Source organism: Mustela nigripes, chromosome 9, assembly GCF_022355385.1.
Source record: "Mustela nigripes isolate SB6536 chromosome 9, MUSNIG.SB6536, whole genome shotgun sequence".
Classification (NCBI taxonomy): Eukaryota; Metazoa; Chordata; class Mammalia; order Carnivora; family Mustelidae; genus Mustela; species Mustela nigripes.
In genome coordinates, this window is record NC_081565.1 from 230,644 (window position 1) to 243,979 (window position 13,336).

A 13,336-nucleotide genomic window follows, 5' to 3' on the forward strand; every position below is an offset into this window, starting at 1 on the left:
GCCGCCGTGGGGCTGAGAGCAGGGCCAGGACGTGCCGGGACTGGGGGGACAGAAACGCTGGTTGTCCGTGGGAGCCAGAAGGGCCGTGTGACCTGTGCGCTCTCAGGACCGCAAGTCGTGTGACTTTACTGGACAAAGACAAGAGCGAGCGGTGGGGGGCTCGGCAGAGGGCTGCGCCATCCGACCTGAATCAGCATGTGGCAGATATCCACGTGGCCGGCCTCCGCGGCGGCGTGCAATGGGGAACGCTTGTTCTGGTGCTCCATCTTGAAGTTGGGGTCGATCCCGTCCACTGCCAACAAACGGGGTTCACCGATTATTTCAGAAGCAGCCTCTAGTTCCCCCACTCTAGGGTGATCACAAAGGCCGGTAAAGGCCCATGTGGGCGGCCGCCGAGAACCAGCATCACCCACCACCCCGTGTCTAGGTCCAAACACACTGGGAAGACTCAAAAGGAAGTATGCCCGTTCCACACCAGACTCCACATGTGGGCCTGCTGCCGGCAGCGACCTAACAATATAAATCCCTCCCCTCACTGACCTTGTCTAACTCAAGGCTCCCAGAATTTCTCTGGGGTTCCTTCTGTATTCTCAAGCACTCCTGCTCTCGGCCTTCCTCCCAGACTGGGTGCACCTGCTAAGCCCAAGGACAACAGGCCCACTGGGCAGCCTTAAACACACATGGCTTGGTGCGCACGAGCCCAGCAGGCCTGCGGCAGACAATCAGCTAACAGACCAGCAACAGAGCAGGCGGGCAACCGCAGCACCCCACCAAGCCTAGGGGAAATGACCAAAACCGCCATTTCAGTCAACATTAAATGACTTAGATTTTTAGAACAAATCATTGAGTTTCTTCTTTGACTGTCAAATAAAGAGATTTTTTAATCACTCTTGAACCCAGAATAATAAAGCCTTGAGCTGAGAGCTCAGAATCAAATCACTGGCCTTCCTTGGCCAGAGTAGAGCTGGGAACGGTCTGAAAGCACCAGCCGGTGCATCACCCCGAAGACGCACGTGCGGACATCCGTGTGATGCATCCTGCTCTGCCCACGGCCGGCTCCTGCCTCCCTGCCGCCAGCTCGTGGTCCGCCCCAGCTCACTCCTCTTCCTTCTTCCTGATCTACGCCTTCTCTTAATTTAATCACACACCTAATTCTCCTTTGAAAATGAGAAATTCCTAGAAAGTATTTCTGTCACTACGAGCACCAGGATACGAATATCACACAGGGTGAATGCTGCTGGGCTCAGCTCAGAGAAATGAGACACAGATGAAGAAAACCAATGATCCCACCTCGGAAAAGCTAACAAGCGACTGTGCGCTCCAGGGCCGCAGGGACAGGCCACTTACCCAGCATGAGCAGCACCTTCTGCAGCTCCCCTTGCCTGGCGGAGAAATACAGCTGCTTTGGGTGGAAACGGAGCTTCTTGGGTCTGTGGAGAGAGCGGGATGGCTAGGACCGCCGCAGCCCCACTCGGGCTCCTGGTCCCCCTGCCACCGCACACGCAGACACACAGAAGGACGTTGCAGGACAGGACGGCCTGGAGAGGGTCTACCTGCTGATGCCTCAGGGTCACGGGCAGGAAACTCACCAGGCTCAGGCATCTCACAGGAAAAAATAACAAAAACGAGCAACTACCTTCTTCATCCACAACAGGAGAATGGCTCCTGAGGCTTCTATGAACTGTGACAACAGAGCGAACCATCGCTTTGCAGCGCGGGGTCAAGGGAGGCCCTGAGGTGCCGGGGCCCAGCCTGCCCCCTCCAGCAGTGTGCGGTCTGGGCCTGGTGAGCAGGGTGGGGGGACGCAACAGCCACGGTAACATCAGGGCCACAGAGAAGGCTGGAGACTGATGGAGCAAGAGCTACGGGGACTGGGCAGTGACTCCTGACCCTGAGCTCCCCCGGTCAAGAGCACGCGGACACGTGCCCCTTCCAGCAGGGCGGCACGCTGCCCCGAGGAAGGACACGGGGCCTGGCCTGAGGCCCTGGGGAACTAGACCGTTGGGCTTCCTTGGGGGAGGAACCCTGCCTGGCTCACTGGTCATAGGGCCCCCCTGAAGGGCAGCACTGCCTGGGCACGGGCAGGTGAGCCTCAAAGCCGTGTGAGCCAACCCTTTATTTCACAGACGAGGAATCAGCCAAGAAGCATTTGCTCTCATGTCCTGAGGTCAACGCCAGCAGGGGTCACCACCACCCTGGGGAGATGTCTGTAAGAGGACGACGGGACTGTCCTCACTAAGGACTTGGCAGAAGTTACCTTCTGCTCTTAGTATAATGGACAGTTGGCAATAATTTCTTCAAAGAGTATAAAAATACGTAAATTGTCCTGACGAACACCACTAACTGAAAAGCTAAAGAATGCTACAGTGACCCCCCTTGGGAATGCCCACGACCCCGTGAGGGAACCTGGTGCCCTTAGGAAGTGGCATACAGGGTGCAGACCCTTGGGAAGTGCAACTGTGGGGGCAGAGGAAGCACTGGAGGCGGGGGTCTGAACACACGGGCTCCAACGGCCCCACCGCTGACAAGGAGGGAAGAGAAACCTGCAGGAAGGACTGTCTAGGTGGGCAGAGGTCAGTGGCTCAGGCCCAGAGCCACGTCTGAAAAAGCAGACTGGTTCTTACTTTTCTGAATCCAGAGCGATCAGAGCACTTTCCAAGGTCTCCTTCCCTGGTCCCTGGGAAAGGCCGGGGGCCGGCTTCACCAGCCCAGCAGGCCCGGTGGGGTCGAAGCCCTCGGCCGCCTGGGGCGCTGTGCTCTGCGGCTTGCCGTCCTCCGAGAGCAGTGGTCCCGCAGTGCTTCAGGGCAGGGAAAGAAATGACAGGCTGAAATGCAGATATGTGAAAAACTCGCCTTCTCGTGAAAATCAATGAAAACACAGAACATGATTCACTCAGACCCTTCTAGCTGAGCGTGAAAACAGCTCCAGACTCATTCTCTGTTCAGTCCTTGGATCAGAGTCCAGTTCAGGGCAAACTCCCAGGAAAAGTGACATTCAAGCAAAAGGGCAAGTTTTCCAGGGTTTCCAGGACCATGTCCAAGTTTGCTTTTCTGAATGCGCTTCCCAGCTGGCGCTACCAAACCCACGCTCTCCCCAGTGGGAGGAAACCCGCCCAGAAACCTGACTGCGGTGGGTTACGTTCATACAGACTAGCAGCGTTAGTACAGAACAGCAAGATGAAACCGGCCTCCTCCCGGTGCTCGGTTTGCTACGTCCACAGCTCGAGGCTCTTTTATACGGCCCTCCACGAGCTACTACTCTTCGCGGTATCAGCGTAGTATTTACTATGTCGTACGTTCCCAACAGGAGCCCTTCCCCTCACAAAACTCCGTTTCCATTTAGCCGGCCTTCAGACCATGACGGCCTGCGCCAGAAGGGCTAGTACCGCGCTCGCCTGCAACAGACGCACAGATGCACTCCCGCGGGGCAGAGGCCGTGTGCACACACACGCAGGGGTCAGCACTTGAAGACACAGAGGGCTCCGGGGAGCAGACCGAGCTGCGCCGGGCGCCTACCTGCCCGTGGTCGTGTCGGCCCTGCCCTCCACCAGGGAGCTCTTGTCCTGCCCAGGGGCCGGCATCACGGTGGAAGTCGTGTCGGCTTTTGCGATGGTCACCTCTTTGGCCTTGGAGATCTCCTCCCCACAGTGGGGACAGTAGCTGGCATTGTTGACGCGAGAGGCACAGTCTTTGTGAAAGCGGTGAGAGATGCTGCTCTCAGGCTGACACTCCATAAAGTTGCCCTGAACACAGGGGAGGAGAAGTCCTCGCTTACCGTCAGGGTTAGTGTGCGTGAAAGCGCACGGTGTGCAGAACCTGCCTCTGAGTGCAGCGTGCGTGCCACAGGCCCGCTGGACAGTCGGGGCTCCCAGTCCCGCCAGTACAGAGGGAACCCACGGTCTACATCTGCGGTGTGTCCACACAGACACCTGCTTTGTTTTCTTTTTGGTGTTTTGGGAAGATTTATTTGAGAGACAGAGAGAAACACAGCAAGAGCAAGAAGGGCAGAGAGAGGGAGCGTCTCAAGCAGACTCCACTCCGAGCGCGGAGCCTGACTAGGGTTCGATCCCACAACCCTGAGATCACGACCGGAGCTGAAGCCAAGTGGCAGAGACTTAACTGATGGAGCCGCCCAGACGGCCCCCACCTGACCCCACCCCTGCTCTAAAGAGAGAGCATGAAAGAGGAGAACCCACCTGACTGCCCCCCATGTGCCGGGAGCCCAAGGCCCTGCTCTCCGACTGTTCTAACCTGAGAAGAGACTGCACAGAGGACCCGGTCCCAAGAAGGACCCCAGAGGACAATCCAGGAAGGAGCGAGGAGCAGCTGTGCTCCGCAGACATTACCCAGCATCACCAAGGGCACTTCGGGCAAACCCGCCGGCCTCAGAAAAGGACTCTCGCTAGCACCAAGGAGGTAAAGCCCCAGCAGGACGAGAAGCAGGGGAGCGGTGTGCTCCTGCTGGGAGCGAAGGGTGAACGGGACAGAGAAACCGCCTCCCTCCCTTCCAGCTTAAGCAACGAGGGGATGGCAGACAAGGAAGGGTGCACGGGTGCCAAATCCCAAGAGCAGCCACTGCAGAGAAGCTCCTGGCCCCGGCAGTCGCTCAGCTGTAGGCCGAGCGAACCACAGGGCCCCCTGTTCTTATGGGCACCGCAGGCACTGGGATATGTGGAATGAAGTTACTGACAGAGAAGACCCTAAAACCAAGAGATGAAGGCAAAGCAGAAGGCGAGCCAGGCAGGCCCTCCCCAGGAGCCAGGCCGCCACGTGCTCAGACGCAGTGAGTAGGAGCAAGGGACCAAGGGCACGGCCTGCCCTGTCCTAGCTCTCCCGGGGAGCCTGCCGGCTCACCCACAGCAAAGCCCGGGCGTTATGGGAGGGGCCTCTGGACTCGGGGGCTGCCGGGAGGCGTCCGCCCTGATGGCCAGCGGAGGGAGGCAGCAAGTGCCAGCATGAGCCCACCCCGCCGGGGACGCACGGAGAGCCGGGCACTTACCGCTGTGCAGAAGTAGCCACACCCGGGACAGCACTGGTGCTTCACCATCCGGCCCCGGTGGTCCTCGCACAGCACCAGGAGCGGCGCTCTGCTGGACGGGCGCATTAGCTCGTGCTTGACCACGCTGTTGGTGCACCGGCCCAGCTGCAATCACATGAGACCAGGGTCAGCGGCAGCCCGTCAGGGAGGGCCCCGCGGATGCGAGTCCAGGGCAGACTCCGAGGGCCCCGTGTCGGGGTGGGGGGTGGAATGCGGAGGAAAGGAAGGGCTCCATCCTCTCGAGTCTGCCCAACACAACAGTCAGCCTGACAGGCGGCCACATACACAGTGTCAGAGGAGCAGGCGCTCAGCTCGGCGAACTGAAGGAAACGTCCCAGGTGAGCCGAACGGACACACACCAGGCCGGAGGGGAGGGGTGCCGTGGCCCAGCAGTGGAACCTCACTGTGAATGCACAGAGCCCCAGCAGTGGTCAGGGCAGCCGAGCAAAGCACCAGACAAAGGGCTACTGGTCAGCCCTGCCCTGCAACTGCTCCGCCAACTGGGCCCCCCACCGCACTGAGTGACACAGAGGCAGCCAACAGCAAGGCCCAGACCCACCATCCCTGACAGACGTCTGCTCCGGCGGGAGAAGCAGAGACAAAGCAGAGACTAAAGCAACCAAGGGAAATCAGAAGCCACCCAAGGAGCACAAGCCAGGGTGGACAGTGTGCAGACACGGTCACCGGCGCCCCGGTCAGCGGCCACTCTCAGACTGGCACGGGAGACTAAACGAAGACAAGCTCGCAGAACAAAAAGGAGCTCTCGGGAGCTGGAACAAAGGTACAGGAAAGGGAAGTTTCTACGGATGTGCTGGAAGGAAGGGAATTATCTGAAAGGGAAGCAAACGGACAAAAGTTTGGAAAATGGAGAAGAAAACTGGAGGCTCCATCCAGGGAACCTAGAAGAAAAGTAAAATGGAGAGAAGCAAGGGCACACGAACTGGAGGCATGGCCATCCCCGCTTGTGTGGGAGGCGGCTGCCCGGGTACCAGCGAGCTCCCAGCCGGCAGCCGGCACGGCGCGGCAGGACGAAGAGCGGTCTTGAGTGCGAAGGAGATGGGATTCCGACACCGGGCTCGGCTGGGGCTAACTCTTCTCCAGAATCCCAAGTCTCAGCCATTCACCTCCCAGACACCTTCTGTGAGGGGCTCCTGAGGGCTCTGCACCACCAAGACGAGAAAGTGACAACCCACACAGACCTGATGTGCTGCAAATGCCTACGGAAACGTGCAATCCCATCGATCTGCGACCGAACTTGTAAGAGGAACACAGAAAATGAAAAATGATAATCATCCACTCAGGAAAGTAAAGAGTTGTTTAGGAGAAACGTAATCCAAGCACACCCCTGGCTCAGCTGGGAGCATTTCCACAGTGTGTTAGGAAACCACAAACACGGCTGTAACCAACACAGACAGTGCAAACAGCAGGTGTGAGAAAGGAGTGGAACTAACGGGCGGCACCTCCGCCACAGTCAGTGTCTCTCGAGCAGACAGTCAAGACACCACACAGCAATCAGGTTATGTAAAACTATGCAAAAAATTTAAAACAGGGGTGCCTGGGTGGCTCAGTGGGTTAAACCGCTGCCTTCGGCTCAGGTCATGATCCCAATCGGGGTCCTGGGATCGAGTCCTGCATCGGGCTCTCTGCCAACAGGGAGCCCGATTCCTCCTCTCTCTCTCTGCCTGCCTCTCTGCCTGCTTGTGATCTCTGTCAAATAAATAAATAAAATCTTAAAAAAAAAAAAAATTTAAAACACAAGGAAAAATCCAAAGAGGTCCGAGGAGCCCAGGAGCAGCAGCGTGACGCACTGACACAGGCAAACAACAGCAGCTCTGAGAGCGGCGCGCGCCTAGCTGACTGCCAGCACCGCAGACGTTACCACTGTCAGCAGCAGGAGACGAGACGCTGCTCACTGTCCAACCACAAGTAGGATCCCGCACTGAGAATTGCGGGGCCCCAAGTGGCGGAGAGGCGGCTGAGGGTGTCTGCTCGGGAGTCTGAATGCACGGCCAGGAGCCAGAGCCGTGCCAGGAGAGCGCGGAGCGCCCGGCTGCTCAAGCACGCCAGGAATGGTAGAAAAGTCAAATAAAAATGGTGGAAATAAAAAATATGCAAACAGATAAACGCATAGGACCGGCTTGTGACCATAGCCCAGAAAGAAGAAATTACTGAACTGAAAACGGTCAGTGTAATTCACCCAAACCTGAAACAGAACCGGAAAGGAGAGCGGAGCCGCCCGGCTGAGACACCATCACATGCGCTAAGTGTGACCAGAGTTCCAGACAGGAGGACAGCCAGGCTGAGGAGGCTCAAGGACAAGCAGGCACCAGATCAAAGTCCAAGAGGCTCAGAGAGCCTGGAGAAAGAGGAAGACAAAAGGAAGAACAAAACCATGGCGCCCAGGCCCAGAGACAAGAGAAAACCTCGGAGCAGCTGAAGAAAAACCGAACATCACACCAGAGGAACAAAAAGGAAGGGCAACCAGCACCCTCGTCGGAAACCACGGAACAGGGCTGTGGCAGCCTTTGCAGGTGCTCAGAGGTCTACGCCCGTGAAAAGACCTCCCCAGAGGAAGGCAGAGAGACATTTCCAGGCCCGCAAGCCAGAGAACTCACTGTCGGCAGTGACCTGCGCTGTGGTTCGGCCACGACAGTGGGGTCCCGGGCTCCGACCCAACAGAGGGGAGGGGTCCTGGGGCAGGGTCTAAATGGGAGTCAACCAAATACTCTTGTGTCTGAGCGGTCTGAAAGAGAACTGAAGAGACAAGACAGCGGTACCCTGCGGGGCTAGCACACAGGACACTACAACGTGACAAGACAGGAGGGAGGGCTGGGGACACGTTACTGTCAGACTCTGCCACCACGTCAGCGGGCGTGGCACCAGCAGCAACGGACAGACGCCCACAGGCATAGGGAAGCCCCGGATGGTCCCTGTAGACGCCAGAGGAAGACGCACACCATCCATCGATCCAGTAGTGGAATAAACTGGAATCATAAAAATTCGATCCAAACAGCAAAACACAGAGAACAATGAGTAATGGACGACACGAACCCTAACGCCACGAAGATGCTGGATCGCAGCCCAGCTACAGCAACAACGGCCCAGGGTGGGGTGGTCCGGACGAGATTCAAGCAGAGACCAAAGAAATGCACTTTGAAGACGAAGGCACAGAGCCCAAAGGTGAAAACGCGCCTGCAGACACTCGCCACAGGAAGCCGGGTGCTCACCAGGCACACATGGTCCCAGCACAGGTGTCTTCCTGGGGCTGCAGAGGGACAGTGCATGAGGATGCGTGTGCACGGGGCAGAGCCTCCACACACAAGAGGCCAAGCAAGTGGGTCTGGAGGGAGAAACCCACGTGGCTGCAGAACCCCACACGCCCGCCATAGCAACGGAAACGGGCGGACGGGGTCAGAGAAGCATCCAAAGATTTGAACGCTAGGTCCCTGACAGTAGTGGTGGTCATGTGACTGTACACAGTTGCCAACACTCAGAACCACACCAAAAAGGTGACTTTTTACTGTGTGAATTGTGCCTCAATGAGCTGCTTGACAAAACAAAAAGACCAAGGAGCTTGTCTGAGGAAGAGCTGCGTGCCGGCAGCTGAACATGAGACAGGAGACCACAAAACGATTTTGGGGAAAAGAGCAGTGCCCTAAAAACTTCCTAGAATCCCACCTAAAACAGCAACGAGACAGCAAAGCCACGGCCCAGAACCCACCCTGACGACAAAACGAAGCTCGCACAGCCGGGCGTCTGGAGGCAAACTCCATGTAGCCGCGAGATGCATGTGACACTGATGTTGGAGCAGCAGGAGAAGGAAGACCCCGCGAGTGTCGTGTGGGCCCCAGGGTGTGGGGCACTGAATTCTGAGAGCCTCACCGGGAAGTCCTGCAGGGACTGGGGCCAGTGCAGTCCAGCCTCCCGGAAATCCCAAAGCTTTGAGCCAGCGCCCTCCTCGAGTCCTGCAGAGGGGGTGAGAAGAGTCTCGCCCAGCTCTGCATTAAAGGGGCAGATGCACAAGGACAGAGGAACAGCTAAGCAGCACCAGGACTGCACCATCCACAAACTCCAGATGATGTGGCCTCGGGGCCCCGGCTGTTGCACAGGAATTGAGAGGAAGAAAAAACGAGGGGGAGTAAATTAGGAGACAGAAGGACAACAGTGTCCGTGGGTTTCCATACGGACGGTGCGCCTGTTCAGAAAACACAGGGAGGTGAGCACTGCAGAGGGCAGAACCGGGGCCGCTCAGGCCCAGTCAGACCCAGAAGCGGCGAGGTGAGGGTTACCAGCGCGCCCGGCCCACACAGACTCAGGAGGCCAAACATCTGTCTTGTCTGCTTTCTGGGTCTGTTTCATTTGCCAACACGCTGAACACGGAAAGACCACGAGTCCCTAAGACGATAAAGGAAAGGAAAGAGGGGCCGGAGGCACAAACACAATCGATGGGACAAACACCTGCGACTGTCAGAGGACACCAACTCCGAACTCGGAAAACGGGGAAACAAAGACCAAGTAGCTATTTATTCGGTCTATCCAGTGCGAGGTGTGTTTCCGGGGGCCAAAGAGCTCTAGCAGGTGAGGGGAGCTCTTCTGTGTCCAGGGGTCCAGCCAGAAGCTCTGGCAGCGAAGGCAGGCCTGAAGGGCAGCCCTTGCTGCTGTGCCTCTGGGGCCCTGCCTCACCCTGCTGCTGCGGGGACGAGGAGCTCGCTTACTTCGTGGTCCACGCTCTCCGTAGCCATGCACTGGTTGTTGGCCAGGGTTGTGATCTCTCGGCTTTTCGGGGTTTCCATCCGGCAGCTACAGAGGGGCACTTCCTGAAGGCCGTCCGTCTCCACCATGTCGGGACCATTAGCCAGCCCTAAAGTCACACGAACACACGTGAGTGTCACCAACAGCACAGCACATGCCCAGACGGGCTTCCACAACATTCAGCGGCACCAAGTCTCCACCTCAAGATGCAGTCCAGGAAGTGACCAAGCACAGTCTTTGCGGAACCCTCACGTGCAAGGAAACATAACCACAGCCACGACTTCGCTGGCACAAGCAGCACGGCCCATCCCCTACGAGTACACCGCCAGCCAGGTTCCCAGGAGCCAGGACCCAAGTTCAGAAAGAGACTGTATCCTCATAACAGAAGATCTTCACACAAAAAAGTATCCAATACACGTTAAGACCCTGCTCTCCTCCCTCGGTTTCAGAGCTGCAGCCACAGGAAGAAACATTCGATCCCATCTGGGTTTACTTACTATCTAGGACGTTTGCTAGACTGAGGAAAGAGAGCTGAGGGGTGCTAGCCCAACAGGGACAGCAGTAATAAGGGTGACGCAACTTACTTCCTTTCTGAGGAAGACACCCGGGGAGCAGGAGAGCCTGCAGCCCACACCTGGGCTCAGCCAGAGCCAAGCCGGCCTTGAGGGCTGGGGGAGCAGGCTGGCTGCAGAAAGGCCCCTCAATCCCGCCTGGCAACAGGGCCTGGCTGCTTCCAACGGAAGGCACATTACATGTTCTCCTCTTGTGAGGCAGCCAAAGCAGAAACGGAAGGGGATCGACACCTCCCATGCTCGCCGTTAGCTCTCTTAGTTAAGAATAAGGGCCTCTGGGGTGCCTGGTGGGCTCCGTGGGCTAAAGCCGCTGCCTTCGGCTCAGGTCATGATCTCAGAGTCCTGGGATCGAGTCCCGCATCGGGCTCTCTGCTCCGCGGGGAGCCTGCTTCCCTCTCTCTCTGCTTCCCTCTCTGCCTACTTGTGATCTCTGTCTGTCAAATAAACAAATAAAATCTTAAAAAAATAAAAAAGAGTAAGGGACTCTTGGGGCGCGTGGGTGGCTCAGGTGAGCGGCTGACTCTTGATCTCAGCTCAGGTCACAGTCTCAGGGTCCTGAGTCCAAGCCTACTGTGGAGCCTACTTAACATAAGAAAAAGGAAAAGAAAAACAGGGAGAGAAAACAATGGACTCTTGTCGCCACACCTCCATACAGGGCCCACCCGGATGGGAGGCCCACCTGCCCACACTGTCCACCACCACCCTCGTTTGTAATCAGAGGCCAGGCCTCCCCGGGAGACTCGGGATGCAGGGTCTCCGGGGACTGGCAGCAGGAGCCCGCACGCACATTCTGCCGTGTGACGCAGGGTCACCTACACCCCAGGAGAATGACATCCTTCCTTCACGATGAGAGGAAACAGGGAAACGGTGAGCTAGAAGTAACGTGAGCATTACCGCAAGTTTAAAACTGGGAGAACCCTGACGAGTCTGTTTATAACTGTGTCCTATGACGAGGAAGGGGCCGGCCAGCACGGCGGAGGCCGCCACGAGGAGTGAGGGCACACGGACAATGCGGCAGTGGCTCAGACGCCTCCCCAGCACGAGGTGTGCCCCCCTCTGCAGCACTGGGAGCCACCAGGGGCGCCAAAGGAATGGCTCAAGAGAAACCCACCAAGTGCCTGCTGCCACTGAGCTCTGGCTCCCTGCAAAATCCCCCCAGCACCCACTCCCCGCCTCCCCCCCCACCATCCGCGGGGACCACGATGTCTCTCCACTGCAGCTCAGCAGACCGAGCAGCAAAGATGCCAAGAAGAAGGACATGCGAGCAGCCAATTCTGATGGTGCAGGAACATTCTGCAGGTGCAGGCCCGAACTCTCTGGACCTGTGATGCAGAACCATCGGTGGCCCTCTGCTCGCATCACTGGGCCACACCCCCAGGCCTCTAGCGAGCTGCCCCTCCCAGCCAGCCTCGAGCTCCACAACTGCCTCCCGTGTCCAAAACTCAGATGGCAGAAAAGGCAGAAATACAAATGCAACGTGTCTTCATTCAACACACGGATTCTCTAAATTCTCTACATTCTCTAAATCAGAAGTACGGCTGGACAGACCAGTCCCTGACTGATCGATCAGTGGTTGCAAACCAAGAAAGACGAAGTGCAGAAAGTCGGCTTACGAAGCGTCACAGAGCCGCAGGAAGCCCTCGCTTTCTCCTCCCGCTCCTCTAACTTGGCTCCTGCCCCTTTGGCACTTACTTTTACCAAGAAAGAGAATATAAACACATAATGCACAACCTCCCAGCGCTCGGCCAACAAACCGGGGCAAGCTCAAGGTCACTGCACTTGTGAGCAACCGGAACCCCCACTGTGCTCCCCGAGGTCTCCAGCCACTAGGGCATAGCAGAGGGGCGATGTGATTCAATGAAATACTATTCCCAGCTGACATCCAACTCTGTGCCTTCCTGGGACAAACCTAAAAGCAGGTTTAGAAAAGTCACGCTTCGTGAGGAAAGCAGGAGGAGGCTACCCCAACAGCTTCGGGACACCAGAGAGGTACTCTCCTCTATCTGGTGCGAGAGGAAGGAGCAGTTTCTCCGATGGACATGTCCAGGCCGTGCCTGAGGCTAACGACGTGATTTCCCACACTAAAGAGCTGAGCTACACCTCTCCAGTGTTCAAGACCTCAAAGTCCAGTTAACTCGTCCTCTGAGGACTGACAGGTTAAAGCCGCGCAGCAGCGCACAACCCACGACTGCAAGGTCCGCGGGGAATGTCAATCACTTCGGGACTGGACGTTTTCGCCATATTACCCTTTCGGTACATTTCCAAAACAGTCAGTGATTAGTTACTTTCCATCGATGAAAGGTTTTAAATGGTTCAAGGAGAATCAACAGTGGTGGAGAGAAAGCCCCGCACCCCCCGGGCCAGCCGACTGTGCCCACCCGCAGCGCTGCAGGCCCAGACCCGCACCAGGTGCGCCCTTCGTTCCAGCACAGAACACACCAGAATGCCAGAGTCAGACGATGGCAAAGCCGTGCTGTTCAGAACTGACCCACAGTGCATCTCCCGAGACGCAGCCGGGGCAGGAGGACGCCTTTCCGCAGGAACTCTACAGAAAAACACAGCTGGCTCGGGACATGCTGTACGAGCTGAGCTCGTGTGAGACGTCTCAGTCCCGTGCTGGGGGTGACTGAGCAGATGCACCCCAGTGCATCCAGTTGGCCAACTCGGGGATGCAGCAAACGGGACGTTTCATACTGCCCACCAGGGGGCATCACGTGAACACGAGGCCACCCCCAGCGAACAAAGGGCAAGACGGGGCTCAGCCTGGCCCCGGCGCAGACAGTCACCTTCTGCTTGCGAGGGCAGTGTCCCTTTGACCCGGAGATCCAGGGAGTCCAGGGAGACTTCCATGTAGCCCGTGCTGTCTCCTGGGGCCGTCTGCTCGGCGCTTCCCGAAGAGGACGTGTACGTGTCCGAACCTGCGTTCAAAAGGGCCCCATGAAACACTGCCCCTGCCGCGCGTCTCCAGCAGAGA

At 57.5% G+C, this 13,336-nt stretch overlaps 1 protein-coding gene across 4 annotated transcripts in view; it reads right to left on the bottom strand.

Annotated features, from left to right (window-relative positions):
- EHMT1 (euchromatic histone lysine methyltransferase 1) overlaps positions 1 to 13,336 on the bottom strand; it is a 70,480-nt gene that overhangs the window by 30,148 nt on the left and 26,996 nt on the right. For all 4 annotated transcript variants that reach the window (XM_059410157.1, XM_059410156.1, XM_059410155.1 and 1 more), the window contains 7 exons: positions 13,149 to 13,280; positions 9,754 to 9,899; positions 5,000 to 5,143; positions 3,517 to 3,743; positions 2,625 to 2,798; positions 1,348 to 1,430; positions 186 to 292 (listed from right to left, as the gene is read on the bottom strand). In XM_059410157.1, the coding sequence (XP_059266140.1) occupies positions 186 to 292; positions 1,348 to 1,430; positions 2,625 to 2,798; positions 3,517 to 3,743; positions 5,000 to 5,143; positions 9,754 to 9,899; positions 13,149 to 13,280 (1,013 nt within the window). The remainder of the gene's footprint in view (positions 1 to 185; positions 293 to 1,347; positions 1,431 to 2,624; positions 2,799 to 3,516; positions 3,744 to 4,999; positions 5,144 to 9,753; positions 9,900 to 13,148; positions 13,281 to 13,336) is intronic.